Source organism: Aotus nancymaae, unplaced genomic scaffold (assembly GCF_030222135.1).
Source record: "Aotus nancymaae isolate 86718 unplaced genomic scaffold, 86718_ANA_hifiasm-v0.15.2.pri h1tg000006l, whole genome shotgun sequence".
NCBI classification, from domain to species: Eukaryota; Metazoa; Chordata; class Mammalia; order Primates; family Aotidae; genus Aotus; species Aotus nancymaae.
In genome coordinates this window covers 40421696-40448586 of record NW_026988417.1, presented here as the reverse complement: position 1 = coordinate 40448586, position 26891 = coordinate 40421696, and the positions used below count along the sequence as shown (strand labels likewise).

At 40.5% G+C, this 26891-nt stretch overlaps 1 protein-coding gene across 8 annotated transcripts in view; it reads right to left on the bottom strand.

Annotated features, from left to right (window-relative positions):
• LIMCH1 (LIM and calponin homology domains 1) overlaps positions 1 to 26891 on the bottom strand; it is a 350623-nt gene that overhangs the window by 39951 nt on the left and 283781 nt on the right. For 4 of the 8 annotated variants that reach the window (XM_021675666.2, XM_021675667.2, XM_021675668.2 and 1 more), the window contains 5 exons: positions 22158 to 22193; positions 16554 to 16680; positions 14899 to 15056; positions 14269 to 14677; positions 10343 to 10558 (listed from right to left, as the gene is read on the bottom strand). In XM_021675666.2, the coding sequence (XP_021531341.2) occupies positions 10343 to 10558; positions 14269 to 14677; positions 14899 to 15056; positions 16554 to 16680; positions 22158 to 22193 (946 nt within the window). The remainder of the gene's footprint in view (positions 1 to 10342; positions 10559 to 14268; positions 14678 to 14898; positions 15057 to 16553; positions 16681 to 22157; positions 22194 to 26891) is intronic. The other 4 variants (XM_064366648.1, XM_064366652.1, XM_021675669.2 and 1 more) reach the window with 1 other exon arrangement.

Genomic DNA, 26891 nt, shown 5'->3' with positions numbered 1-26891 from the left:
TCTTGGGCATAGTTGCCTGTGGCCCTTAGCGCTGTGGATTTTAGTCTGAAGTTCTCATCCTTCCTGGACTCCCAATGAATCTAGAGTTCTAATTCATTCTTTCCTTTTCCGTCTCCTCCCCACTCTCAGCCCACTCTTCTTCTCTCACTGGTTCTTATTCCTTTTCATCAAAATATGGATCATTCTTAAAGATTTCAACTGGACCCTGTTTTCCTTCACCTGTGCTGAACGACCTTCAGATACATCAATTATTCCCACGGATTCACCATTACATTCTCTGTGTATGACTCGTATTTTCATCTCCAGCTGTGAGAGTCCATCAAGAGCTTCGGTTTCACCTCTAGGGTTAATGTCCTTCTCCTCCAAATTTGACAATTTCTGTTTATGGCACCAGTTCTTCCCATCACATACACTTTGATCTCTGATTCATACCTCATGAATATTCATCATTTGCCAAGTCCTACTAAGTCCCTAACACATTCGTTTTCATATCTATCACTTCCTTTCTGTTTCTACGGCTGGGACTCCAGGTTTGCCTTTACTCCTTGTTCCCCACTAAGGGGTCTCTGTGATTTGGACCTCACTATCTGCTTGCCACATCACTGTCATGTTCATCTCCATGGTACCTCAAGTTATTACACCAATGCTTGTGTTCCTCTCTCTCAGTAGTACCTTGAATGCATCAGTTTTATCCTTGATGGAATTTATAATAGTAAAAAAAATGGGAACAACTTAAATATCCAACAATTGGGGAATGATTGAATTACTGCATGTCCATAAAAAGAATATAATCATGAAAAAATAAGATGTTGAATACTTAATGATATGTGAAAATACTAATGATAGGAAATGTAAACTGCATATACAGTTTGATGTTTACATGTATAAGATTATATAGTGCCTATACATACACATAAAGATACCTGCTAATACATATATTAACATATATTAAAAATAGTAAGAAAATACAAAATGTCAATTGTGATTATTTTTAATGTGCTTAAATTTTGGGTGACTTTTTCTTCTCTTTACATATATTTTATATATTCCAAAATGTTCTACAATTACTATGTATTACTTCTGTAATTGAAAAACAAAATCAATGTCGTTTTACATTGTCTTTCATTTGGAGCCAATTGACCCTAGAATGAAGACCAAAATTATCCCGCTATTACAATAGTTGCTTGGTAAAAATAAATAAAATGTTGAATTAAATATTAGCTAGATTATATTTTGACTTAAAGAGAGCAAGTTAATGACTATTGCATTTTTTGGTAGAAGTTTCTTGTAAAAAGCTAAAGTTAAATTTTAAAGTGTGTATAAAATATTGCATAAATTTTACAAAGGTTTTAAGATGACAGTTTCAGAAAAGGTATTATTAAATGTTTCATAAAGTATCCCCATGGTTTCTCAAGAACTACAAATTTATTCATCTCTCATAAGTATATATATTTTACCCATAAATCAAAATTTGCCTCTCAAAATGAAAGGTCTTTAAAGTTAATGCATTGGTGGAAACCATCACCAAATTCATCAAAAAAAAAGAAATTTTAAACAACAAAACTTCCAAGTTTCTAAAAAGTTTTACAATAGCATTTAGCTGCAAAAATGTAACTTTTCTTTGGAGGATGGGGTAGTTTTGAAATCCTCATAACTAGATGGGCATTTTCTAATGATGAATACTCATCTATCAATTCTGGAAGAATATAATATTAAGTTAAAATGCACTTTAAAAAACCTAGGCAGGAAACATGCATTACCTTCGTATTATTTAATGGATTTTATAATATTTTAATATATCAACGAGTCTGAGTTGAATCCCTGCAAGAGACTTAATGAGTGAAAATAGTTAGCTGGTCTTTTTTTTATTACATTTAGGTCATGGTACGTGTGTGTGCTTACATTGTTTGCTATATGAACCACCAACATGGTAGTAGGATTTGAAGATCAATCAGTTTAGCATTGCAAAGAATAATTTGGGTTTTATAATTTAAAGTGTTTTCTCACACATGTAGAAATATTAATACATGATGGTGTTTTTGTTTTATGATGTCTATATGGAAAATACTGGCAGAAATACTTATTTTTAGCTTTGCCTTCCCCACAAAAGATTAGGTTATAGAAAACTCTCTGAGGCTGGGAAACAAATTTGCAATTAAATATTGATGAATGAGTCTCTTGAGAACACTGGTGTTTCCAAACACTATAAACAAAATATATAACTATAGAACAGAGCCAAAGCCTCCTCAGACCAAAAATGTTCAGAGAAATGAACATATTTTATTAAATCTAAAATACCATCAATTTTTTTTTATTACTTTAGGTACTACTAAGGAAGAAAACACACCATCTGTTAAATATGACACACTATTGATTATAAGACAGATCCTGATTTAGAGATGTTAAAATGTGAAAAGTGAGCCACTTAGAATCAATGAAAGGAGATAATTCATGAAGCCCTTTAGACCTAATGTGTGATGCAGAGGGACAGGGTGCTCAAGCGCTGCTTCACTAAGGCTTACTGTACCAGCGCACCACATTCCCGCAACGTTTTACCACTTAGGCATGACTAACGGAGAACTTCTACTTTCAAGAATTCTCACATTTCTCAAGGCATTTCTGTATGGCTCAGCACTCAAACACCAAACTCCAGATAATCCAATTTACCTTACCTTAAAAGGATGCTTTAAAGGTTATCCTGACATTTGATGTGGTAAAATGATAGTAGCAACAGCAGAAATCACAATCAATATTTACCGCATTTGCCACATGTCAGTGCTGTTGGGCCCTTCATAAGAATCGTCTCACATAATTCTCAGAGCAAGCTTAGGAGGCAGGTACCAATATGATTCCCTTTATACAAACAAAGAAACTGAGGCCCAGGAGGTAAAGTGACTTACCCAGGGTCATACTGCTAGTAGGCAGGGAAGTGGGAACCCTGCCTGTGCTGGTGACCTCAATGCTCCATCATCTGGGCTTGGAGTCACACCGGCTCCAAGTTGTCCTCCAGTATTTAAAGGTTTTGATCCATGACAGGCAATCTATCACCTGAGAGTCTCGTTTATTGCTGAAATGATTCAAACTGCTTTTTCCATTCCCTTTCTTTCCTCTACCTCCCACTCATTTATTCTGCAAAAGATTAGACCGCTCCTGGAATCTCTCCCCTTCCTAGGGCTCCTGGAAACCCAACTGCCCCAGCCATCAGCTTATCTTGGAGATTTCTGTTCAGTCCAGGTTCTGAGGGATTAGAGGCCAGATGCGGAATCCTTGTTAAGTAAATAAATATTATGCATTATTTATGGAATGTATACTCTCAAGCTTAGTTTAAATGTATACTAGTCATCAAAATCTGGCTACTGCTAGCAAAATATTCAGATATAGTAAGAGAAAAAGCAAGCAATTTGAGTAACAGGAACTATTTAAAAATACTTCATACACACTGAGAAAAAGAAGAATACACATTTTCTAAAATTCTTGCATTAATTTCAGGGTGTCTTTGAGTAATAGGTAGTTGATGTTTTCTCCACAGTTTTCTGTATTCTGCAATGTATATAGGCTATCTGAAATGAAGGGAAATCCCCAAAGCCAGGTTAATTAACTCATGTCTGGATACTCCATCCTGGAGGCTTATTACTTTTGTACTCACACCATTACTTCAAAGGAAATGAATTCAAAGTTGGCAGTGACACATTCAGAGGCTGGCTTCAAACAAACCTGCCTTGCTGGAAAAATTGTTTTCTGACCTGTATTTTTCTTTGGTTACAGCTCCACAGAGGAGAGCCCTTCCCTTCTCCAACTGGTAACACTTTTTCAAGAATGAAAACAAGTAAATAAAAACAGATCCCTGGACGTGAATGAATGAGAGCAGAGAAAGGTTGCATGGGACTCAGCCAGGAGCTGGCTTCCCCTTAACTGAGAACGCGATCCAAACTGCCTGGGTGCCAGACTCAGCCCTGGGGCCTTGGGTGGGAGGTGGCAGTTTCCTGGCTTGAGAGAGACATGGTCTAGCCCAAAGCCTACCTGGCATCTGGCTGCTCATTTTAACTAGAATCTTGGTGGTGAACTGGCCCAGAGAACGACACTGGAAGATGAACTACAAATGTGAAGCAGGAGGGCAGGCACCCCCTCCTGAGACCCAGGGCCTGGGTGCTGAGCCTGTTTCTAGCATGGAGTTGCTGGGGAGCTTGGACTGATCATTTAACCTCCATGGGTTGGAACAAGTGATGTCCAAGGTCCTTTCCTGAGCAATGGTTTTGTGACTCTGGGCGATTTCCTGGCTCTTGTCTTGAATAACTTATCTGGGCACAAGCCTGGAAAATCAGTCTATTTATGCTCTGGCACCACAACCCAGGTGTCACATATGCTGTGCATAGGTTTCTCTTTTCACTTTTATACCTCCAAATATCTACTGCCACTGAAAGACAGAGAATCTACATGGAGAATCAGGCTCTCCATGTCTTAAACTTTTTTGTGTGTGTACTAAACTTTTCAAATAAAAAAAAAAATGAGGTTTTGATCCAGGTAACTGGATCGGCTAGGTTAATTTTTGATTTACCCTGATGTGTACTTTCTTGAAATCTGTAAATGCATCTGTATCTACATATCTTTAATGACTTTTTAAAATCATCAAATCTAGCAATTTTACAACTACTTCTAGATGGAGAAAACCAGATTCTAAAGAAATGTTTATTGACATTTGCCTTCTAAAAGGAATTTGCAGTTGGTCTCAGTTGTAGGAAAAACAGCACCTACTCAAATGCCTTCACCCTGCTCTCACTGCAAAATGCAACGTTTCAAGAAAGATCCGATTGTCTGTAATTTTCCTGGATTGGAAAATATAGTACTGAATTTTCAAGAGGAAGGCCTAGGGCTTTTTAAAATGGGAAAAACAGACCTACCTTGTGACTTAGTTTGAGAAAAGCAGATGAAGTAGTTTAGATGCCCAGTAGGTGAGTTTGGCCCATGGTCAATGAGGGAGAATTACCACAAACCTGGTGAGATTGTGCTGGCTAGGAGGGAGAGCATGGGCTACATCCTTTGAGATGAATTGGTGAGAGAAATCCGATGAACAGGCATGGAAGGGAGGGACACAGGAGTCGACGGGTGGGAGTCGTAAGAGTTTAGGTGGCAGAAGGGGCCAGAACTGGAAAGGAGGAAACAACAGAAGAGGCAAAAAGCTGCAGGAAGGGCCAGGCATGGTGGCTCATGCCTGTAATCCCAGCACTTTGGGAGGCAGAGGTGAGAGAATTACTTGAGCCCTAGAGAATTGCTTGAGATCTGCTTGGGCGATATAGTGAGATCCCGTTCTCTCCAAAAGGGGAAAAAAAGACCGGAAAAAAAAAAAAAAAAAAAAAAAAGAGCTGCAGGAAGAATCAAGTAAGTGTCTACAAGGACAACTGTCTTCTAGAAAAAGCTGTCCACATCTGTATGTTTTTTAGAGAATTACAATTGGAACAACTAAACAAGCTGAGTTGGAAGCTGACAAGGAATTCATCTCATTTGTATGAAATTCACATCTGTTCAAGGTGGTAATTTTTGACCATCTAACTTTAATCCAAAGAAACTTCATACTGATTGCCTTTTTGAGCTTCTGAAAAATGTATTAGATATTATAACTTCCTTACTCCCACTTGTTGTATGACAATATTAAAGATGGCTGAAGGGCACCTGCGGTCTATGAGTCACCCTGACAGCATGCTAAGTACCCTGCAGACATGAATTCTCACAATAACCATCTGATGTATATGCTATTGTTATACTTCCTTTTAAATATAAAGTGAGGCTCAGACAGTTTAACTTGTTCAGGTGGAGTCTGACCTTTGATCTAGTGCATAAAGTATTTTAGGTATTTTTGAAAAGGATCATTTTGGTGCCATTGAGGAAAGATGAGCTTCAGATACAAATATAACTGACAGTGACTCAGGAAAACACTGGAATAGTTTTGGGGGAGACATACATTAAAATATCTTTCTTTAGGCCACTAAATTTAGGAGATATTAGCCCTCAGATTAGAAAACCTTCTAAATTCTTTTACAGTCTTATATTCTAGGAGTCTGCTTGTGTGCTATAACAGATTTTCTTACAGAAGCCAGTATTTTTAAATGAAAAAACGAAGTGTGAGGTTTCCACTGGGCCTTTAACAGAGATGCCAAAATGAACAAAACCCCTGAAATATCTCAAGGATAATTGGGGGCAAGGGGGTGGGGTGGCCAGAGGAGGACCTGATCCCTCTGCCTGGAATATACAGCACCATCATCACCTCTTATACCTCTTGGTGTCCTCTGGCAGGCTCCTCACCACTGTCCATGCCTTTGATCCTGCTCTTCCCGGTGTGTAGAATACCCCCTCCTCCTCTTCAACACAAATCCCACACTTACTGTCAAGTATCGAAATCTACATCTGAGATAAAACTTTCCCAGACTAAACTGGACCTACGAGGATCTTGCCTGTTCTTTGCAATCTTATATTCCTCTGGTTTTCTTACTCTACCAGCTAGTACAGACGTTCCATGACTTATGACAAGGTTACATTCCAATAAACCCGTTGTAAATTGAAAATATCGTTAGGTCAAAGATGTACTGAATACACCTAACTTACCAAACATGATAGTTTAGCCTAGCCTACCTTCAACATGCTCAGAACACTTACGTTCGCAGTTGGGCAAAATCATCTGGAGATTCAGTGCACTATGGAGTATCGGTTGTTTATCCTCATGATCTTGTGGCTGTCTGGGAGCTGGGGCTTACTCACAACCAGGCCCAGCATCATGAGAGTGTCCTACTGCATGTTACTAGCCCAGGAAAAGATCAAAATTCAAAATCCGAAGTGCAGTTGCTATTTAACATATACTGCCTTTGCCCCATCATAGAGCTGGAAATTTGTTAAGTTGAACCATCCTAAGTCGGAGTCTGCATTTAATTCTCAATTGTTCTATATACTTTTCTGGTAGCTTTATGAAAATTTTTCCCCAGCGAGTTTATAAGTTTATTCTTCTATTCCAAAAAAACAGGTAACAGAGTAGGTCCTTACACAATCTTATTACCATAAAGGTAATTCAACTGAAGATGACTGGGAATTATCTGGCATGAGGAGGTACAGACGAAGTATTTTTTTTAATTCCTAACTTAATTTAGGATCCAGTTCTAAGTAAGAAAGTGATAGTCCTAAGAGTTTCAAATCAGAAAGATGAGGTAGAAGGAAACTGAAGCAATGACATGACGTCATCCGTAGTGCCCGTCCCGGGTACAGACGCTGATGCTCCACATGCATCCCTTCCCTGAGCAGGTCCCGTGCTGCCTTCTCTGTCGTTCTGCCTCCCATCCTGAATTCATGCTCCTGCCTACTGCTGCTGCTGTGCCCTTTGAACAGTTCTAGCTCACCCTAAAGGAATTGTGACATTTTAGTAGTGGGTGAAGCTCCTCCTCTGTAGAGAGTGTATCTGTTGGGAATGCAGTTTTGGGAAGAAAGACACTATTTAAAAAGAAGAACACTAATCTTTTGACAGCCCCACAGAATCAGGCAAGTGAATTTGAAACAGAAAATGATGTCCAAGCCGGTATCAAGCCCTGGGAGGCCCTGAAGTGCAGCCACCCGTTCTAAGTTGGCCACCATATTTTACCACGACCAATTAATTCCATTTCTCTTTTAACAGGAGTATACTGGCTGTAACACAGTCAAGAAATGCTTTTTTTGGAATCATGCAGAAGGAAAGAAAATGAGGAGTAAGTTTACTGGAGAGTGATTCTTTTCAAATGACTCTTGGGATAACACACTCTGAATGGAAAACTTGTGGTGTCCTAAGCTGCATGTGAGTATAATGAGTGTTTTAGTAATGAGCCACAGTCCTAACTTTGCTTATAGTCTGGGAGATATATACAGAGATTTTCCAACACAGAAAGTAATGCAATATCCCTTGCCATATTTGATTTAAGAGCCTAAAGTACTATAGACAGGATCCATAAATACTACTACCTATTCAGAAACATTAGGGTTCACTGAACTAGAAATTACTCTCGACTAGGCAATTTCTCCTAGGAAGAAATACACAAAAGGAAAAGACTCCCAGGCTTTTCTGAGTTTAGACCTGCAACCTTAGGTGACAAGGATCAGGCTGGTTTCTAGGAAGAAAGTCCAGGAGGCTATCCTTCTCCATGTGATCATGCATAAACTTTTGAAACAGCTTAGTTTCTTTCAGATCAGGTAATTTGGCTTCTCTTAAAACAATATATTTTGGGGGATATGTAATCAATGTGAAATCTTTTTTTATGAAGGAAGCTTAGAAAATGCTCATCATGAAAAATGGCAAAAGAGAAGTAAGAACAGAATTATTAACTGCCCCTGAAAAGCAATGCAACCCCTATGTCTAGTTAATTTGGGAGGCTTCTAATTTAAATTTCAAGAGCATAAGTTAATGTTTACTCTACCAGCTAAGTTCTCACACTATTAGCAGAACTCATACTCTGTGTCATGATCATCTGCAAGAAATCTGTAGCAGTGGTAACCTGTATGCAAATGAAAAGTAAAATTGAAGTCCAGGCTGAGAGACTCCGCATTAGCCTGGATCACAAAACTCTGCTCCTAGAGACTAGGAAATGTGTTACCATGGTGAGAAAATGATTTTGGTCTATTCCCATTTGAGTCTCTTTCATAGAGCACTTGGGTACTGTGGGAGAAAGTTATATCTTCTCAACTCCTCTGAAAAAATGTAATTTTAGTCTTCAAAAGACTAATCATAGAGGGGAAAAATAATGATATATCCGGCCTTGTGGGTGGGTTTAAGCTAGCTGGGTCACCTAACACTCAGCCCCGTTGGTGCTGGAAGATGTTTCCTTTCACACCAAGCCTTTCTAGGTGCTAGGAGAAAACATCTTAACAATCTTCCCTTCTTTTCACTACAATACAAACCCAAATGCTATAAAAGAGAACAGCAGAAACTCAGCCTCTGGTGAGGACAAATGAGGCTGAACAGAGTCCAGCCCGCACCAGGAAAGCTGGGCTGCATCTGGGTAGTGACAGTTTTGGTTAGATTAGTAAAACCAGTGTGAGCCTTTCTGATGAGAGATGGAAGAAGGCGTAATTTTCCCAGTAATGCCTTCTACTCCAAAGCAACAAATATTATGTTATTTTGAGTTCACTTTTCTGCCGACTCTGAATTAGCCTACATTTTTTAGCTTGGCCATTCAGTAGTGATCTCATGCTTTACATCACTTTCAGCTTTTAAATGGATTTTTGTTTCTTTAACTAATAAGAAAAAGATCCTTTTATATATATCACCGGGGATGGAAAGCCAGATTCTGATAGCACCCGTTATTTTCAAATGACATTAACAAGTCTAATGAGGTCCTGAACAAACAGGAAGAAAAAAGGTATTTTAAAGATTTACTTATTATTCTATAACACTAGACACCAATAATGAGACATGAAAAATAAGCTTATAAATTATAACACCTTCCATTATACTCCAATAATCCAGGTTGAATCGTGTCTCCCAAAACTCGTATTATTGAAGTCCTAACCCTTACTACTCAGAATATGACCTTATTTGGAAAAAGGGCTGCTGCAGATGTGATTAGTGAAGATGAGGTCACACTGGAGGAGGGTGGACATACTCAGTATGACTGGTGTTCTTCTAAAAAGGGGAAATCAGGCCAGGCACAGTGGCTCATGCCTGTAATCCCAGCATTTTGGGAGGCTGACGCAGGTGGATCACTTGAGATCAGGAGTTCAAGACCAGCCTGTCCAACATGGTGAAACCTGTCTCTACTAAAAATACAAAATTAGCTGGGTGTGGTAATGCGAACCTGTAGTCCCAGCTACTCGGGAGGCTGAGGCAGGAGAATCACTCGAATCCAGGAGGTGGAGGTTGCAGTGAGCCAAGATCGCATCATTGCACTCCAGCCTGGGCAAAAAGAGCAAAACTCCATCTCAAAATAAATAAATAAAATATAAAGGGGAAATCGAAATACAGACACATCTGCAGGGAGAAGATGAGTGAAGACGAAGGCAGAGATGGAGATGACGCATCTGTAAGCCAGGGAACATCAAAACTGCCAGCAGCCACCAGAGACCAGGAAAAAGGCCTGAAACAGATTCTCCCTCATGACCAAAGGAGGGAGCCACCCCTGCCAATACCCTTGGTTTTGGACTTCTAGCCACCAGGACTGTGAGACAATTAATTTCTGTCATTCAAGCCATCTAGTTTGTGGTATTTACAGCAGCCCTAGAAAACTAATACGCCAACATAGAAAGAAATGGTCATTATCATGACCTACATATTTTTAAAAACAGATTCTTTCACCATGGAATCATCCCAAAGGGAAGTGGGGAAATGTTTGGCTCTTACTGTGAGCTCTTGGGAAACAGAGTTTGGCTTCTTTATGTTGATCTCGATGCTGCTGTTGTCTTGTTTCAGCTCCAGTGGAGACCCATGCACTCTGGCCACACCTTCAAACATCTGGGACTTGGTTAAGGAGTGGGCAGGTGCCACCGCGGGACACTCTCTTTCCTTCTCCTCCTCTCTATGAACCGTTTCTCCGTTCATGCTGACTTTCCCATCTACCTATAAAACCCAGAACAGACAAAAAAAAAATGCTATACCTAAATCAAAGACTGTAATAAAATGACACATACAGAATTACCTCAAAAGATGATCATTTAATAACCATAGTCCAATCAAGAAACAGGTCTCTCTAATGTTTTGATGGGATCTATAAGTTAGGGCTTCTATAAATGCTATCCTTAAGGGCCTCCTTATAAGGTAGTTGACCTGCTTGGGCGACTTCTCTTTAGATTCCATTTCATGTTCATTTATGGTGTGCTTTTACTTTAAAGTACAGAAAACCAAAGAATCTTAAACACACACACCACATATTGGGGTTCCAATAATGTTTCATTTCAGTTCTGACTGCTATTCCACAATTTTGACTTTTTTTTCTGGCTAGCATATAAATGAGGTGGAACTTACCACAGATCAGGAATATTTTACAGGTTATCCTGTGGTGGTAGCAGGGGTAACAGATACTTTTTTTTTTGAAGCTATGGCAGAGGGCAAGGGATCTGATACCATGCTCGCGAATCTCCATTTCTGGTTATTTTTATAACCTCCGTTTTTTAAAGACACAAAGACTATGCACATGAAAATATTTTTGCTTTTGCACTCACATCTAGGCGAGACAGTTAGAGCAAGAAAGGGGGAACCGGAGAGGGTGGTTAGCCTGGCTTACTGAAAGGCATCTGGAAATCTCAGTCTTGAAATTTGAGGCAGAATGTAGGGTGGTTTTGAGAAGGAGCTCTGCAGTTAGGTGACCTGATTGAAACCTGGCTCTACCACTTAACAGGCATGGAATCCTCGACAGGTGTCCTATTCTCTGTGCTCAGACGCAAAATTTAAAGTAACAGTATCTTCCTCATAGTGCTGTTATAGAGATTTTACGGATTACTATATGTACAGAATTTAGAACAGTATGTGACACATTTTAAGTACTTAACTATTAACCATTATTATCATTAGGTCTCTTATTTATTTACTTATTTATTTATTTTATTTTTTGAGATGGAGTCTCATTCTGTCACCCAGGCTGCAGTGGAGTGGCGCAATCTCGGCTCAGGGCAGCCTCTGCTTCCCAGGTTCAAGCGAGTCGGGTGCCTCAGCCTCCCAAGTAGATGGGATTACAGGCATGTGCCATCAGGCCTGGCTAATTTTTGTATTTTTAACAGAGACAGGGTTTCATCACGTTGGCCAGACTGGTCTTGAACTCCTGGCCTCGAGTGATTTACCTGCTTCGGCCTCCCAAAGTGCTGGGATTATAAGCATGAGCCACCTCACCCAGCCTCATTAGGCCTTTTAAAATCTTTTAAAATAAATAATGGAAGGCTGGATATTAGTTATAGTTTATTTACTTTAGGCAACTGGCCTTCTCACTCTGCTATCTGTTACCCATGAAAAGAAATTTAAATCACAACTCAGCACACACATACATAAATGTAACTGAAACAGAAATTTCCCTAAGCAATTTTGCCTTCACTTGTGACACACTATGTTTTTTTTTAATTGTATTCTATTCCAGTTCATTTTTTTTAATGTTGGCATCAAACCACTAAATTGATTTTATGACCTAGCAACAGGTGGTAACTCTCAGTTTGAAAAACACTGCCTTAAACTATTTCTCTTGATCTTCCTTTACCCTTAATTCTGTTGTACTGGGAAAACAACTAAGCCTGTATTCCCTGCTCTCCAAGAAGAAACACACACACACACACACACACACACACCACACACACACACACCCCTTTGGCTTCTGTCCTGGCATTGTTAGCTGGTAACAATGGTCTGATGTGCATACTACCTTTGACCTTTGATCAAAGTTGCTGTCCACGCACTCAGTAATGGAACTGTAGGCCATCAATAGAAATACTAGCCAATGAGGACTACGATGAGGCAGGGGACCCCCACTAGTGAGTGGTCAGGAGTGATCTCCAGCTCTAAGAGGGCCTCTGCTCAAATTCTTTAATAACCCCTCCATGGAAGTGCTTCCTGAGGCCACCATACCACCCTGCCACAGTGGTGAAGAGCAGTTTTCTCAGAGCTGAAGTTCCGCCATAAAATCATCTATGCTAATTCTTCTGTTTAAACAATCACTTAGTACTACTTACATAAAGGAGGGGAAGTGGACATCCAGATTTATGATCAGATGCCTTGGAAATCCAGTTAAATAAATGTATTCCCTTTCCTATTCTGGGCTACCTCAACACAGATTCTTCCTTCAGGAAATATCATAGCTGTTCATTATCCCAGGCCCTAGATGAAGGAAAGCTTCTGAAACAGGTAAACCACTGAGCATACATGGGCATGTGTATATCTGTGTGTGTGTGAGTCCGTATGATTAGCAGCTCGTCTTCTCAGAAAAAAAAAATCATGTATTTATTTAAGGGGCACTTGCTAAGTGCCTACTCTGCCCTGGGCACCTGTGCCAGCCCCTCAGGATGAAGCCATGAATAACAGAGACATGGCCCCTGCCATTATAAGGGGACAAGCAGCTCAATACAATCCAGATGAGACAGTCAGGACACTTTTCTTTTGTTTTATCAAAGCCCAAGGTAGAGATTTTGGAGATACGTTCAGAGTTATTTTAGCAAAAGTCAGAAAGTGTGGTTTGGTTCCCTTTGAAATACAGTAAGGAAGATACACGGCATCACATTGCTCAATCGGTCATGAAAACTTTTCTACGTAATGGTCACATCTCGAGTGATGCATTCCACCTCTGTCTATTACAAACTCTTTGAGTGCAACGACAAGAGGAACTGATCCCAAGACAAAGGATGAATGTTTCCTCCTGATATAAGGGAAAATACTTGAATTTGAGGAAGTGAAAAGATGTTTGGTTTCCACAAGTTCGTCAGTCTGAAACATTATTTCACACACTCATTAGCAAAACAACCTAATTTAGTTCCACTTGCTTAAAAAACCTATCTCGGCTGGGTGTGGTGTCTCATGCCCATACTTTGGGACGCTGAGGTGGGTGGATCACCTGAGGTCAGGAGTTCGAGATCAGCCTGACCAACATGGCAAAACCCCACGTTTACTAAAAAAAATAAAATTAGCCAGGTGTAGTGGCACACACCTGTAATCCCAGCTACTCAGGAGGCTGAGGCAGGAGAATCGCTTGAACCTGGGAGGTGGAGGCTGCAGTGATCCAAGATCGTGCCATTGCACTCCAGCCTGGGCAACAAGAATGAAACTTTGTCTCAAAACAAAAAACAAAAACACATATTTCACTTGAGGACCAGGTATTTCCCATGTTCCCATGTCTTCCTTGCATCTTTTTGAATAAGTCAATTTCTTCCTAAAAGAGAGGTAGCTGCATATACTTCTATTTGAACCAAAAGCAAATAAAATTTTGTTTTGTGGAGTCTGCTATACTTCCCAATACCTAGAAATACTAGGGTGTTACTAAATTAGGGTTTTTACCACTAGTACAGAAAAACCATGCCATTTTTATCAAACTAGGAAACAGACCCTGCTCATGGAGACAACTCCACTATTGATCTACAGGAGTCCATCTGTATCAACAACAGCAATTGAGGGAAACATCTGTCCCGTAAGCATTTACAAACCGAATCTCCAGAGACCTATAACTCTCACAACTGTAAATGTTAACACATTTTGCTTTTGTTTGGTAAAAAGAATGACATTTTCTTGGGTCATGATGCTTCTTTCGATAGACTCCCTGGAGTCCAGCTTCAGTTCTACTCTTAAAGAACTTGTCCTACCTTAAAGGTCTTCAGAACCTCTTGAGAATTTTTGGGCTGGGAGTAAGGCTTAGGTGTCAGCATAGGCACTGCTTTGGGAGTGACAGTTTTGCTTGGAGACCCACTGCCTGCTGACATGCTGGTATCCAGAACACTGGCACGAGCAATGGTGGTTTCAACAGTGGCAGTGAATTTGGGTGGAGGCAGTGACTGTTGCCGCAGGTATTTCATGGGGTTGGGGTCGTTCAGGAAGGAGGATAAATTTGGCTCTGTTGAATGGCTTCTTTCCAGAATTTTTGGCATCTCCAAGCGTTCAAGAACAGCCTCACTGATGGTGAACCTCTCGATGTACTGTTGAAGGATCCCCTCTGCCTCCTCCTGGGACCGAGCGTTCTTATACGCTTCATGCAACTCTCTCTCTCTCCGCTCTCTAAAGGATGGGACATAGGAGGAAGAAGCGTTAACAAAGTCAACTAATGAAAACTGCAAAGAAGACCTGGGTAGAAATTAAGGTAGCACTAAAGAAATAATAGCACAGGGAATATAAAAAGTTAGTGTCAGAACCTTTGTTGACAGCCAACAACTTTTTGAAACAAAAAAAAAACACCTAGATAATACTGTACATTAAAAACAACAACAGAAAGAACTCACTTTTCCTGAACAATTTCTCTGTAGGTTTTAATACTTTTCCTTCGTTCACTTGTCCTATCTTCTCCAGCCAGTAACTTCTCCATTTTTTTCCTTTCTTCCTCTTTCTTGATTAAGTCCTGAGAAACACTTCTTCTACGACTCTTCCAACGAGCCAGGTCCTGGCAGAGAAAGAAAGATGTAATATTCTTCTTCAGACTTGCGCATAATTCCATTTCTATTCTTCAGAGTTTAGACATTTTTACTCTTTAGAGAACCGACTACGGGCCCAGGCCCTACAACAGGGCATTCCCACACAATCCAATGTAAGTCTGGTTGGAATTGGAATGCCTCAAAGGCAGAAACAACCAGATATTATCTATAGTATCCATAACAGGGCAGCACATTTATTTAAATATGGCAGTGTGAAATATGCAATCACATTTCATGTCAGTTGCCAAATTTCAGAGAACTGCCTCACAAGGTAATTGTAAGAAACTTCATTTCTTCCTATTTATAACCTCTGCATTGTGAATACATTTGCTGACAATAGAATGGTAGGGATTTGTTTATATTATACGGTTTCCACATGGAAGGTAGTCAAGGCAGAAAAAAATAGTGTTGAGTCTTACAGATCTGGTGATTCTATACGTATTAATTCATGTGATCCTTACAATAACCTCACCACAATCCTAAGGGTAGTTATAGCAAAATGATAAGGAGTGAGGATTCTGGGGTCAGATGGATGGAGTTGCAGCTGTGGGAAATAATCCCAGCTCTATCTTTTTCATGCTTTGGAATCTCAGGCATGTTTCTCAGTCTCCCTGTGGCTCCATTTCCTCATCTCTAAAATGAGGATATCAGCACCTCTTCTCACAAGCTTGTAGGGTTAAATATGAAAATAGATGCAAGGTGCCAGGCACATAGTAAGTGCTCAAGACATTCTAGATGTAATTGTTACTACATTTTATCAACTTTGGAGAAGTTAACTTTTTAAACTAAAGGTGGAGTCAAGTTTGCAATAGCTACCTCCAGAATGCTCTGTGAGAATTCAATGAAATAATCCACTCTCCCTCCTCCCTCCCTGCCTTGGCTCTCAGTACACAATCTCAAAGCCCTCATCAGCCTCTTTAGCCTTCCTTCCCTGGTTCTAATCCTGGCTCCCCCACTGGCTAGCTGTGTGACGTTCAGCAAGCGACAGCTGTGCTGGGACTCGTCTGTGGAATCAAGGACAATAAGAGTTGCTAGTTCATTGAGTTACTAAGAGGATTAAGTGAATGCATGCAAAGCACTTAGAACAATGCCTGGTACTGGTACTCGATTGATGTTGGCCATTGTTAGCGTTACTATCATCATCACCACGATCAGTTTCAAATAAATAACCTCAGAAGATAGTGTAGCCTCAATTCTACATCCCATTCCAGTTTCCTGCCTCCCCTCCCCTCTCCTTTGTGGCCAAGCTTCTGGCCAGGGTGTTTGCTAATTACACGTCTGTACCATCACTGCATACCTTCACGCTGCTATTCACCTTCCTTTGCGTCCCACATTTACCGTGTCACCTTTTGAAACCCACTAGGGGCTCCCTTTCCCGGCATGGCTTTCAAGTCCACATCTACCCACCCGGCTGGATTTTCTACCAGAAGCCTCCCCGCTGCCCGCGCGACTTGGCTGGAACTCACATCTTGCCATTTGTCGTCCTCTTCCCTCAGCTGGTTATTTATCAGCTGCAGCTGCTCCTGGCGGGCCCTGCTGTGCGGCTGCACCGCGGCCTCCTCCTCACACCGCATGTCAAACATGCTCGTGCTCCTGAGTGAGGAGAGAGCGAACACAAGAGGGACCGCGATCAGCGCCCTTCGCGTCTCCGCGCGCCCGGGCGTCCTGCCGCGTGGGGGCGCTACCGGGCTTGGAAAACTGCCCCCTTCCCTGGCTGCGCACGGCGCGTGATTGGCGGCCTGTTCCGGCCCTGGGCGGGCGGTGGGCGTGCTGGCACCCCACCGCCTCCCTTTGCCGCAAACGCCAAAAATGTGACAGTCTTTGTCTTGAGTGATGTCACTGAATCGGGTCAATATCATTTTATATGTAAGTGCCAAAATAGGTTTAAAGAAGAGCTAGAAAAATGGTATTTGAAGCCCTGGGATCCTCTCATTTGGAAATGCATTTAAAAAACAAAATAATTAAAAGGTATAACCTGGGGAGAAGTTATGGGGGAAAAGGGCGGTGTTCCATGAAGTGAAACTTCATTATGGTAAATGCTTCTTTGTGTAGAAGGAAGCTGGCTTAAAGGCTTCTTCCTACCTGAATAGAGGCAATTTCTCCATTTCCAAAAAAATATCATTTGGCCTTAAGTTTAAGACACCTGCTTTTTCTTATTTTACTTTATTGAATTTTAGGTGCATCTGACAACTATGGATTGGTGATGTATGCTCGTTGTAATTATTGCTTTTTATTTCTTGTAAAACTGCTGTAATTGATAGCACAGTTGATGGCATCTTGGAATCAAGAAAACAAGGCATTTTATAACAAGAGTAAGAAGATACATAAATTAGGTATATATTTTGTATCCTAATATGCACACACTTAATTTTTGTCAGGATCCCTCTGAATATACCCTTTTAAAAGAAAAAGGATAGGGAAAGCAATCTTTAAAAAACTCTTAGACTGTGCATATAATTTATGTATTCTATAGGCGCTTACTAAACATTGGGCAAGACAGTAGGGCTTTTTTTGTGATGCTTACATAAACCTTTGTTACAGCAAAAGCTGAAGCAGCAAGATGAAAACAGAAATAGACATCAAAGCAAAATCCTCCTCCTTTTATTTTTCTTTCAAAGAAATGACTCACTTTGGGACCAAGTGGGTATGGAGCCCAAAATTCAAGACATAGAGGGCTCTTAAAAGCTCACTGTTAAGTGCTAGCAACAAAACAAAGGTGATAGTCCATTTTTGAAACCAGTCTAACACAAAGAAAAAAAAAAAAACACCATGCACTTAGACACCAACAAATTCCAGACATCATCGCGATGTCCAAAATTGTTATTCCATGGCCAGACAATGAACAGCAGCAGCATCGTTGAATGCAATGGGCTCCCTAGCAGGGAAGATAACCCTCCCTCTGGAAGATAACCCCCAAAGCAGGGCTGCCCACTGTCCTTTCAATCCACTCGAAAGGAATCTGTATGAATATGTGAGTGCCTCTCCCCGCTCTTCAGATGTTGGACAATTTAAGTCTGACCTAAGAGAACTAAACTGAAAACTGTACTTGTAACCTCTCTTCCCTAAGAGTATTCTAATACTCTGGCTGCATAGAAGGCCTCTTAGCTGAGGTTTCTATTAGCATGGATATGACAAGCCACTGCATAATGCTGCCTCCGTGTATTCAGTGGAGAGTCCGGATTTCAGCAGTTGTGCCTTCTAGAAAAAATAAACTGGGCTGGGCGTGGTGGCTCACACCTGTAGCACTTTGGGAGGCCGAGGTAGGCAGATCACTTGCGGTCAGGAGTTTGAGACCAGCCTGGCCAACATGGTGAAACCCCTTCTCTACTAAAAATAGAAGAAAAAAAAAGAAAAAAAAAATTAGTCAGGTGTGCTGGCACATGCCTGTAGTCCCAGCTATTAGGAAGGCTGAGGCAAGAGAATGGCTTGAAGCTGGGAGGCAGAAGTCATAGTGAGCTGAGATTCTCCAGCCTGGGTGACAGAGCGAGACTCCATCTCAAAAAAAAAAAGAAAGAAAGAAAGAAACTGTAGTCCTTGATAGAGGAGAAGGGCTGTGATTTTTCATGTATTTTAGATTATTGATTAATGTTGTTTAAGGAAGATTTAGAAAAAAGTCTAACCCATACTTTTCAACTTCATGGATCAAAATTCACTTAAGTAGGCCTTCCAGAAAAAGACAAAAATTCATTCCATTCTTCCTCTCACAATTAAAAAAAAATTACTTTTAAAATAGTCAATCTAGTCAGTTCATCTTTTAAGGTGATTTATAATCTTTGCTAAGATGTTAGAAGATTTAAACCTCTCTGAGCTGGGAACCTCTTAGTCCCACTAAGTAGTTGGTAGATTATAGGAGAGAAAAGAGGTCCCTTCATTCAACTCTGCCATCTATAATACCTACAGGGCAGAATTTTGGTCTGGGCCACAATAGGTGGCCATAGATCCAGGTTTTCTTCTGGGACCCCAGGAAGAAAATGGCAGCCTTCTCCAGGATCTGGGATTTGATTATCTCACCCAATGGGCATGGAGAAAATGAGAGCAGGCCTTTAGAATGATCTTTGTTTGTCCTGCATTCCCATCTCCACTCCCACTGTGAAGCTCTAACTAGCTCAGCCCAAATGTGGCCAAAAGCCAGTTAGTTAAATAAAAGGAGAAACTCCTATTTGCCCTTTCACGTACCAGGAAGTACAGGTTGAACATCCCTAATCCAAAAATCTGAAATCCAAAATGCTCCAAACTCCAAAACTTTTTGAGTGCTGACATGACCCCACAAGTGGAGAATTCCACACCTGACCTTGTGTGATGGGGTGTAGTCACAATGCAGTCAAAACTTTGTTTCATGCACAAATTTAAACTATTGTATAAAATCACCTCCAGGCTATGCATATAAGGTATATATGGAATATCAATGAATTTCATGTTTAGACTTGGGTTCCATTCCCAAGATATTTCACTATATATATGTAAATATTCCAAAATCCAAAAAAAATTCAAAATCGGAAACACTTCTCATTCCAAGCATTTTCTATAAGGCAGGCTCAACCTGTACTATTTTTTTCTCAAGTTTTTTTTTTAAAGAAATGTCAGCAAACTGGCCAAAAAAGAAGTGAAAAACCTGTGAGTGACATATACACCATTTTCGAAAAACAAAAAGGAATTAAGAAGTTGAGAATTGATCATACTAGATAGAAAATGGGCTGAGCTGTCATTCAGAAAATGGTCCCTAGTTCAGGTTAGACTTGGTCTCTCAAATGAAGAAGTGTCTGGGGATGGGGGTTGGCAGGTATGGGATCCTGGAGAAGGCCGGCTTCCAAAATAGTAATGTGGCTTGGACTAATCCTGTGCTCCTCAGTACCTTACGTCCATGCCCTTGGGCTGTTGGGGTGAGGGCTCCTGGCTGCTCTGGCATCTCTCTTGGTGGTGGGTTGGCATTTTTGAAGGCCAGGATAGAATTACCCCACGGGGAGCCTGGAGATTGTTTCTGGGCCACGTCTATGGTAAAGGAATTCAGAATAAAATGGCCTATGGCTCTCCCAACCTACCGAAGGTATTGGAAGGGAATGAGTGTGCAAGTGAGGAAAAGGGCAAGAGGGTGAAATGAAATCTACGGAAACATTCTTGGCTGGCCAGGAGGTGGAAATTTCTCTGTTTGCCTGTGCGGTAGGTCTGTCCCTGACCTATATTCTCCTTAAAGGGCACATCTTTTTTTGATTGGGCTCAATTTTAAGAATGTGTCCATTATTAATACATATAGCCTATGCCAAAAAAATGTCTTTAAAGATTTAGGAAAAGGGAAATATTAAGGGAATAAACTAAAAATAGGATAAGTTTCTATTTTAAGAATAAATTCCCCATATCAACTTTTCATTTTGTTCCCCACATGGTTTCATGTAAATTGTATCTACTCCACACAGGAAACTCAGCACTGTGGAGATCCCCAGATAAGAGCTCTGGAAAAGAAGTTCCTTTTACTCTTCTTGGTTCCTGGGGCTGCTTTTTGCAAACTTAGAGAAGACAAGAAGGGAGTCCCTGTCCCCAGCCCTTTTAAGAAATCATCAACTTTTCCTGTGGGTGAAGTGTGAAGTTTTGTGTTCAGGTGCAGGCAAAATTCAGAAACTCTTTAATTTCCCTTTTTTTCTTTCACCTTTTAGGGTTTCCCAGAGGTCTATTTTAAGCAAATTGCATAGCAGCCTTGCAATGATGAAGAATGAACCCATTCTATCAAAATGTTTTTGCTCACCAAACCAAAGCAGTGTTTTGCCTATCAATCTTATAAAATCCTCCTTTCAGTGAACGTTAAGTATTGCCATTGCAGGTTTGAAAAGTAATAACCAGGGCTCAGTTTTACAGACTACTTAACTCTGTGCAGTCAGTCAAGCTCAGGCTGAATTTGGTTTTGAGGCATGAGTGTTCTTTATGTCGGACCACTAACCAATCACAGATCACACATGGGAAACTTGGCCCCGGAATCTGACTACTACCACTTAGGGCTTGGAGTCCAAACTAAGCAGACACCTTGAACGCAAACATGGAAAATAGCACAATCATCTGAAGACACTTAGTTTTTTTGCCTAAACTTATTGTCACTGGTGGAAATGATGTTTGCACGTTCTACATGCAAATTCTATTCAAATTCCTCATTCTGTACTTGAAACTGAGGTTCAGGAAAGGACAGGCAGAGAAGTGCTGGTGATTACATTCTGGACGGCCCAGGCTCCCACAAGGCCACAAAATGCCCCTCGATGTCAGGATCAGCAGACTACTGACGTGGGATTTAGATATTAATCACGTTTCTTCAAATACAAGTTACTTGAATCTGAGAAGGCCAGTATTTTGCAAAGAAAATGTTTGCCTTGTGTATCAGTTGCAGAATGATCTGGATATGGGAAAGTCTTTTTTGAAGCAGACTTAATGTGGTCACAAGTGGGAGGGTTTGGATTCTTCTCAAATTTGGATGTGAAGTACGAGATGAGGAATGAATCTCTGAGAGGAGTGAAAACCAAGCAGCAGGGAGGGGAAGGGCCAGTCATGTCTTATATCCTTGGCTCTTTACTATCCATGGAACTTGAGCAAAACTCCAATGTTTTGGTCTCAAGCATCCCACAGTTTATATGACTCCAACCTGGGAGGAACTTGGGCTTCTGAATCTATAATTAGTGGTTTGGGATTTATTTACTTCGTTAAAAAATGTGACTATGGGAATGACTACTTCGTTGTTAACTCTAAGCCCCAGCACATCAAGAACTAAGTGCAAAACTCAGAATACCCTTTAAATAATTCGGTGGTTTAGAAGGGGTACCAATGTCCAACCCATAACATGAACAACTTTAACATGCCCAGTCTATGAAAAGCAAATGTTAAGTTTCAAGCAGCACCTTCATATTAGAATCATGCTTAAGTTGTTTTTCATTCACCTTTCCTGCACAGAACATATGCTCTGCATTACAACTTCAAGTGCTTTGCTGCACAAGTCAGCTCACTTGCATCAGTTGCATTTCCATTAGTGGTAAGTACTGGAAGCATGCAGTTTAGGCTAGTAATTAATGTAATCCTACAAATACAAGGCAACTTACTCTGCGTCATCAGACACAGGAGTTCTCGGACCATATCTATAAGATCAAATACAAAATTAGAGAACTGGCAAAATAGAAAGTGAATGCTGTAAGCAAGCTGGAAATAAAAACTGCTGGTGAAATACACGTGTGACAAGCCTTTTTTGCTGAGTTACTGAAAGAGAAGCGGGATTATACAATTAACAATATTCACTGGCTGCTGAAAATCAAAGACAAGTCTTGATATTTCTAAAAAATGCAGAATTTATCTCAAAACCCAGAGGAAAAATGAAAATAATCCCCATGCTACACAGAAATAAAGAATCTGTTCAATAGAAACACAGAAAGGCTTAGGTACAATCCACACTGTTTAGAGAAGGCAGCTTAGAAAACAAACATGTTACAGTCATTCACAAACAGTTCAACTTTTTGTGCCTTTATGTTCAGCAGTAACGGGCTATAATGGACACCCACTGTACAAGTGCGCCCTTACTGACCCTGTCCCTGATACGTTAATGCATTTGCACAAGTAACATCAAAGAGTGTTTCTGCAGTTTTCTGAAAGTAAACCAGACCCCCAATCAGTGTCTTTTGCATGCATTTGACAGAAACCACAATTCCTAGAAAACTGGTAGCCTTAATCAAAACCAGACTTGGATGATATTTCATAACTTGAAAAACTAAAGTTTTTTTCTAATCTTTTATATTCTCCTGATAATTTAGATTCATAAAGTTGTACCCTCTGTGACAGTCACTTGAAGTCTAAATGAGACTAAAGCAAAAAGACTAAATTAGAAAGATATTAGAACATTACAAGGCATATTTCAAGCACATTTAAAAAAAATAACAACAACAAAAAAAACACAGCTCCCACAAATGCCTGTCTCTTCAGCAAAGGCGAGTTTTAAGGGTCAGTTCTTACCTATATTCTGAAAAGCTTCTCCTTTCTGCAATTCTGATGGCGGACAAAGAATAGTAAAGAAAATACATCCTGCTTCCAGTTTCCAATAAATTACATTTTGGAGTCAGCAGCAAAAATTACCTGTCCCATGATCAGTTACACGATAGTTTATAGGAAAACGGTAATTTCTAAAAATCTCTTCTGCAGTCTTAGAGAAAACAGCCCAGAATGCGTGAGTGTACACACACATACCCTCTTCTTTCTTAGGCTTTTATCATTCTAAAGTAGCCTGCATTCATTGATAAGTATTTAATTAACAGTGAAGGCAACCATAGCAATGCAAAACCCCAAATCTCTGTTGAAATGGCCAAAAGCAAGACAAGGAAAGGGTTTATGTGTTTTTTTCTGGCAATAAGACTCATTTTCTCTTTCTCCAGAGGATCGTTTCAGAAGGTGTTTAAGTTGAATCTAATATTCTCAATTTTCCAAAACACTACTACATTGAAGCAGATAATGAGTGGATTCTTTCACATCAAGAGAGAATGGCCTGGGCATGGTGACTCATGCTTGTAATCCTAGCATTTTGGGAGGCCAAGGCGAGCAGATTGTTTAAGCTCAGGAGTTCAAGACCAGCCTGGGTAACATGGTGAAACCTCGTCTCTGCCAAAAACACCAAAAATTAGCTGGGCATGGTGGCACATGCCTGTGGTCCCAGCTACTCTGGAGGCTGAGGCAGGAGAATCGTTTGAGCTGAGGAGGCAGAGGTTGCAGTGGGCAGAGATCACACCACTGCACTCCAGCCTAGGTGATGACAGAGTGAAATTTTGTCTCAAAAAGAAAGAAAGAAAAAGAGTACAAGGGCAATATTAATTCTGAAGACTAGATAAATGTTTCCCAGTTAATAAATAAGCCTACTGGAATAAATTTATTAAAACACAGTGTTTTCTAAGTTATCTATGCAGGAGAGCAGAGAATTTCCTCCCAATGGATGGTTAATCAAGAATCTATTAATAGTTGCTATGTGTTTCTGTGTCTTAATTTGAACATTCTAATTAACATCTTATTGAAGTATAAGATACATACAGAAAGTGTACAAAGTGTACATACCACACATATACTTCAATGAATTTTCACAAACTGAACATATGCATAGATTAGTGTTGAGTGTTTTGTACTATGTAAACAGACTCAAATAGTATGTACTCTTGAGCTGGGCTTCTTTAACACATTTTGTTTGTGAGTGTCAACTATGTTGTTGCATCTAGGATATATTTGAATTTAAGTTGTTCTACACAAAGTAATTAACAGCATTTCATGGACATCTCTACCAACAAAATGTAAGCCCCACAGGAGCAGAGATTTTTCTGTTTGGGTTCCCTGAACAATGACCAAACTAGTTCCTCAAAAGTAAAATACTTATCAGGTGCTCTAAAAATTGAAAAGTTTCCAAAGATAACCTTCATTTATCCCTTTACTATGTACTGTGGGTTTAAGGAATTTCCTCAATACATTCCAATAAAAATGTATTGGCTTTAAAAGGGCACCAACTTAAGCAGAATTGCCTTTGCTGGCAAGGGGAAGATAATTAGAGCTGAGGTGTCAAGTGACTTTCCCAATCAGTCTACAGGAGACCAAAAAGTAAAGGCAAGTTGGGGGTGGGGATCACTAATAAAGCAATCTTTTTAATACGAAGTACCTGAGTCAATAGGCTATGAGGTACAAAACTGGCCAGACAGGTCGCAGTTGACATAAGCATCCTATTTAAAAAAAAAAAACGTCAATAAAGTTTAATTTTGAGGCCTGGCACCACGGTGGCTCATGCCTGTAATCTCAATACTTGAGAGGCTAAGGTGGAAGGGTCACTGAGCCCAGGAGTTTGAAACCACCTTGGCAACACAGTGAGACCCTGTAATTAACAGCTTTTCATGGACATCTACAAAATAAAAACAAAAAAAGTAGCCAAGTATAGTGGTGTATGCGCCTGTGGTCCCAGCTACTTGGGAGGCTTAGGTGGGAGGATTGCTTGAGTCTGGGAGGTCCAGGCTCCCGTGAACTGTGATTACACCACTATACTCCAGCTTGGGTGATAGAGTGAGATCCTGTCTCAAAAAAAATAAAGTTTACTTTTGAGGGTAGGGGTAGGTAGAAAGATAAAGGGAACAGCCTGTATACCCATTGACTATGTAACTTTCACTACTAATAAAGCATTTTAGAATCAATAATTCACTAGTTATCTATTTCTATATCATTAACTAGCATTAACTAAATTTAAAGTGAGAGGGAGAGAAAATGGTTTTACTGCTCATCTAAGATTACCCCCCATCACCCAGCACAGTCCTTTACACACAGTGACTATTACTCAATAAACACTTGTTGAAAGGAAACGTGCATCCTCACGGTGAATGCTGGCTCAATCAATCACACAGTATATCACATAGTTCACCTGACCACTCCTCCTTGTGCTCAGAGTAATCATCCACTCCCATGTGAAAATAAAGAGGACTCTTTCCTGAATCACAAAGACAGTGACAGGCCAGGTACGTGGCTCACACCTGCAATCCCAGGACTTTGGGAGGCCTAGGCGGGTGGATCACTTGAGGTTAGGAATTTGAGACCAGCCTGACCAATATGGCAACACCCTGTCTCTACTAAAAAAAACAAAAATTAGCCGGGTGTGGCGGTGTGCACCTGTAATCCCAGCTACTTGGGATGCTGAGGCACGAGAATTGCTTGAACTAGGGAGGTGGGGGTTTCAGTGAGCTGAGATCGGGCCCTGCACTCCAGCCTGGGTGACAAAGCAAGACTCCATCTCAAAAAAAAAAAAAAGTGACAGAATTCGTCAGGCTTCCACAGTGTCCTCCAGTAACTTGTGTAGGCATCGTGCTGGAGTGGGATGGGGCTTTTCCACTCCAACAGAGCTGAGTTTGGATCTTAGCTCTGTAGGGACCAGCTGTGAACATGTGGAGCTCAGTTTCCTAATTGCAAAATGCAGATGAAAATTCTCACTCTCTAAGGTAGTGTAAGGAATAAATGAATGGGATAGCACCTAAATGTATCCAGTAGGCAGCCTTTAATCCTCACCTCCTTTTTTCCTTCCATTCTCACTTGCTTAACAGAAGCCCACGGATTCAGGGTCAAGTCCCATGCTGGTGTATCTGGAAAGTGAGTGACTACGGAGGGAGGGCCAGGTTCAGCCCTCTATTCCTCTGTCTCCCCAGCCCCAACCAGCTTGGGAATAATGTGTGATCCACTCATACAGCCTTTCTCTACATCAGCCTTCTTATTTGTGAAATGGAGCTCACATGGATTCCTTCAACCTACCTGTGAATTCCCAGGACAAGGTGAGCTTGAGGGAGCGGACACACTTAGGAAATGCTACAAAGCACTCTGTGGTTGTAAAGCACAAATATTACTTCTGCTCGCTGAAAACAGTGCTAGGCTCCATTACTGTTTTATTCAGAGGACTGTAAAATATAGATTATATTCAGGTGATAAAGACGGCTAGGGTATTTATTGTTTAAAACTATGGAGATTACCTGCTGTTCTCCTTGCCTCCCACTCTGCCTTCTTCTGTCCTGTTGCCACCAGGGTCCTTGGAGAAAAAGAACTCCATAGCTTCCTATTTTATGGTGAGCTTATAACTTATGCAAAGCACTCCCCGTTACTTTGTCCTATATTGGTAGGCTAACCACACGTGTAACAAAAGTGTATCACTTTTATTAAATGGCAAGAGAGGCTTCAACATATAGGACCCTAAACTGGAACATGAATCCCAGGATAATTATTCCGTTACTTGTCATCAAGTTGTGCTTGATTCTAAGTCAAGTCAGAGAACAGAATAGAAATCCTACCTC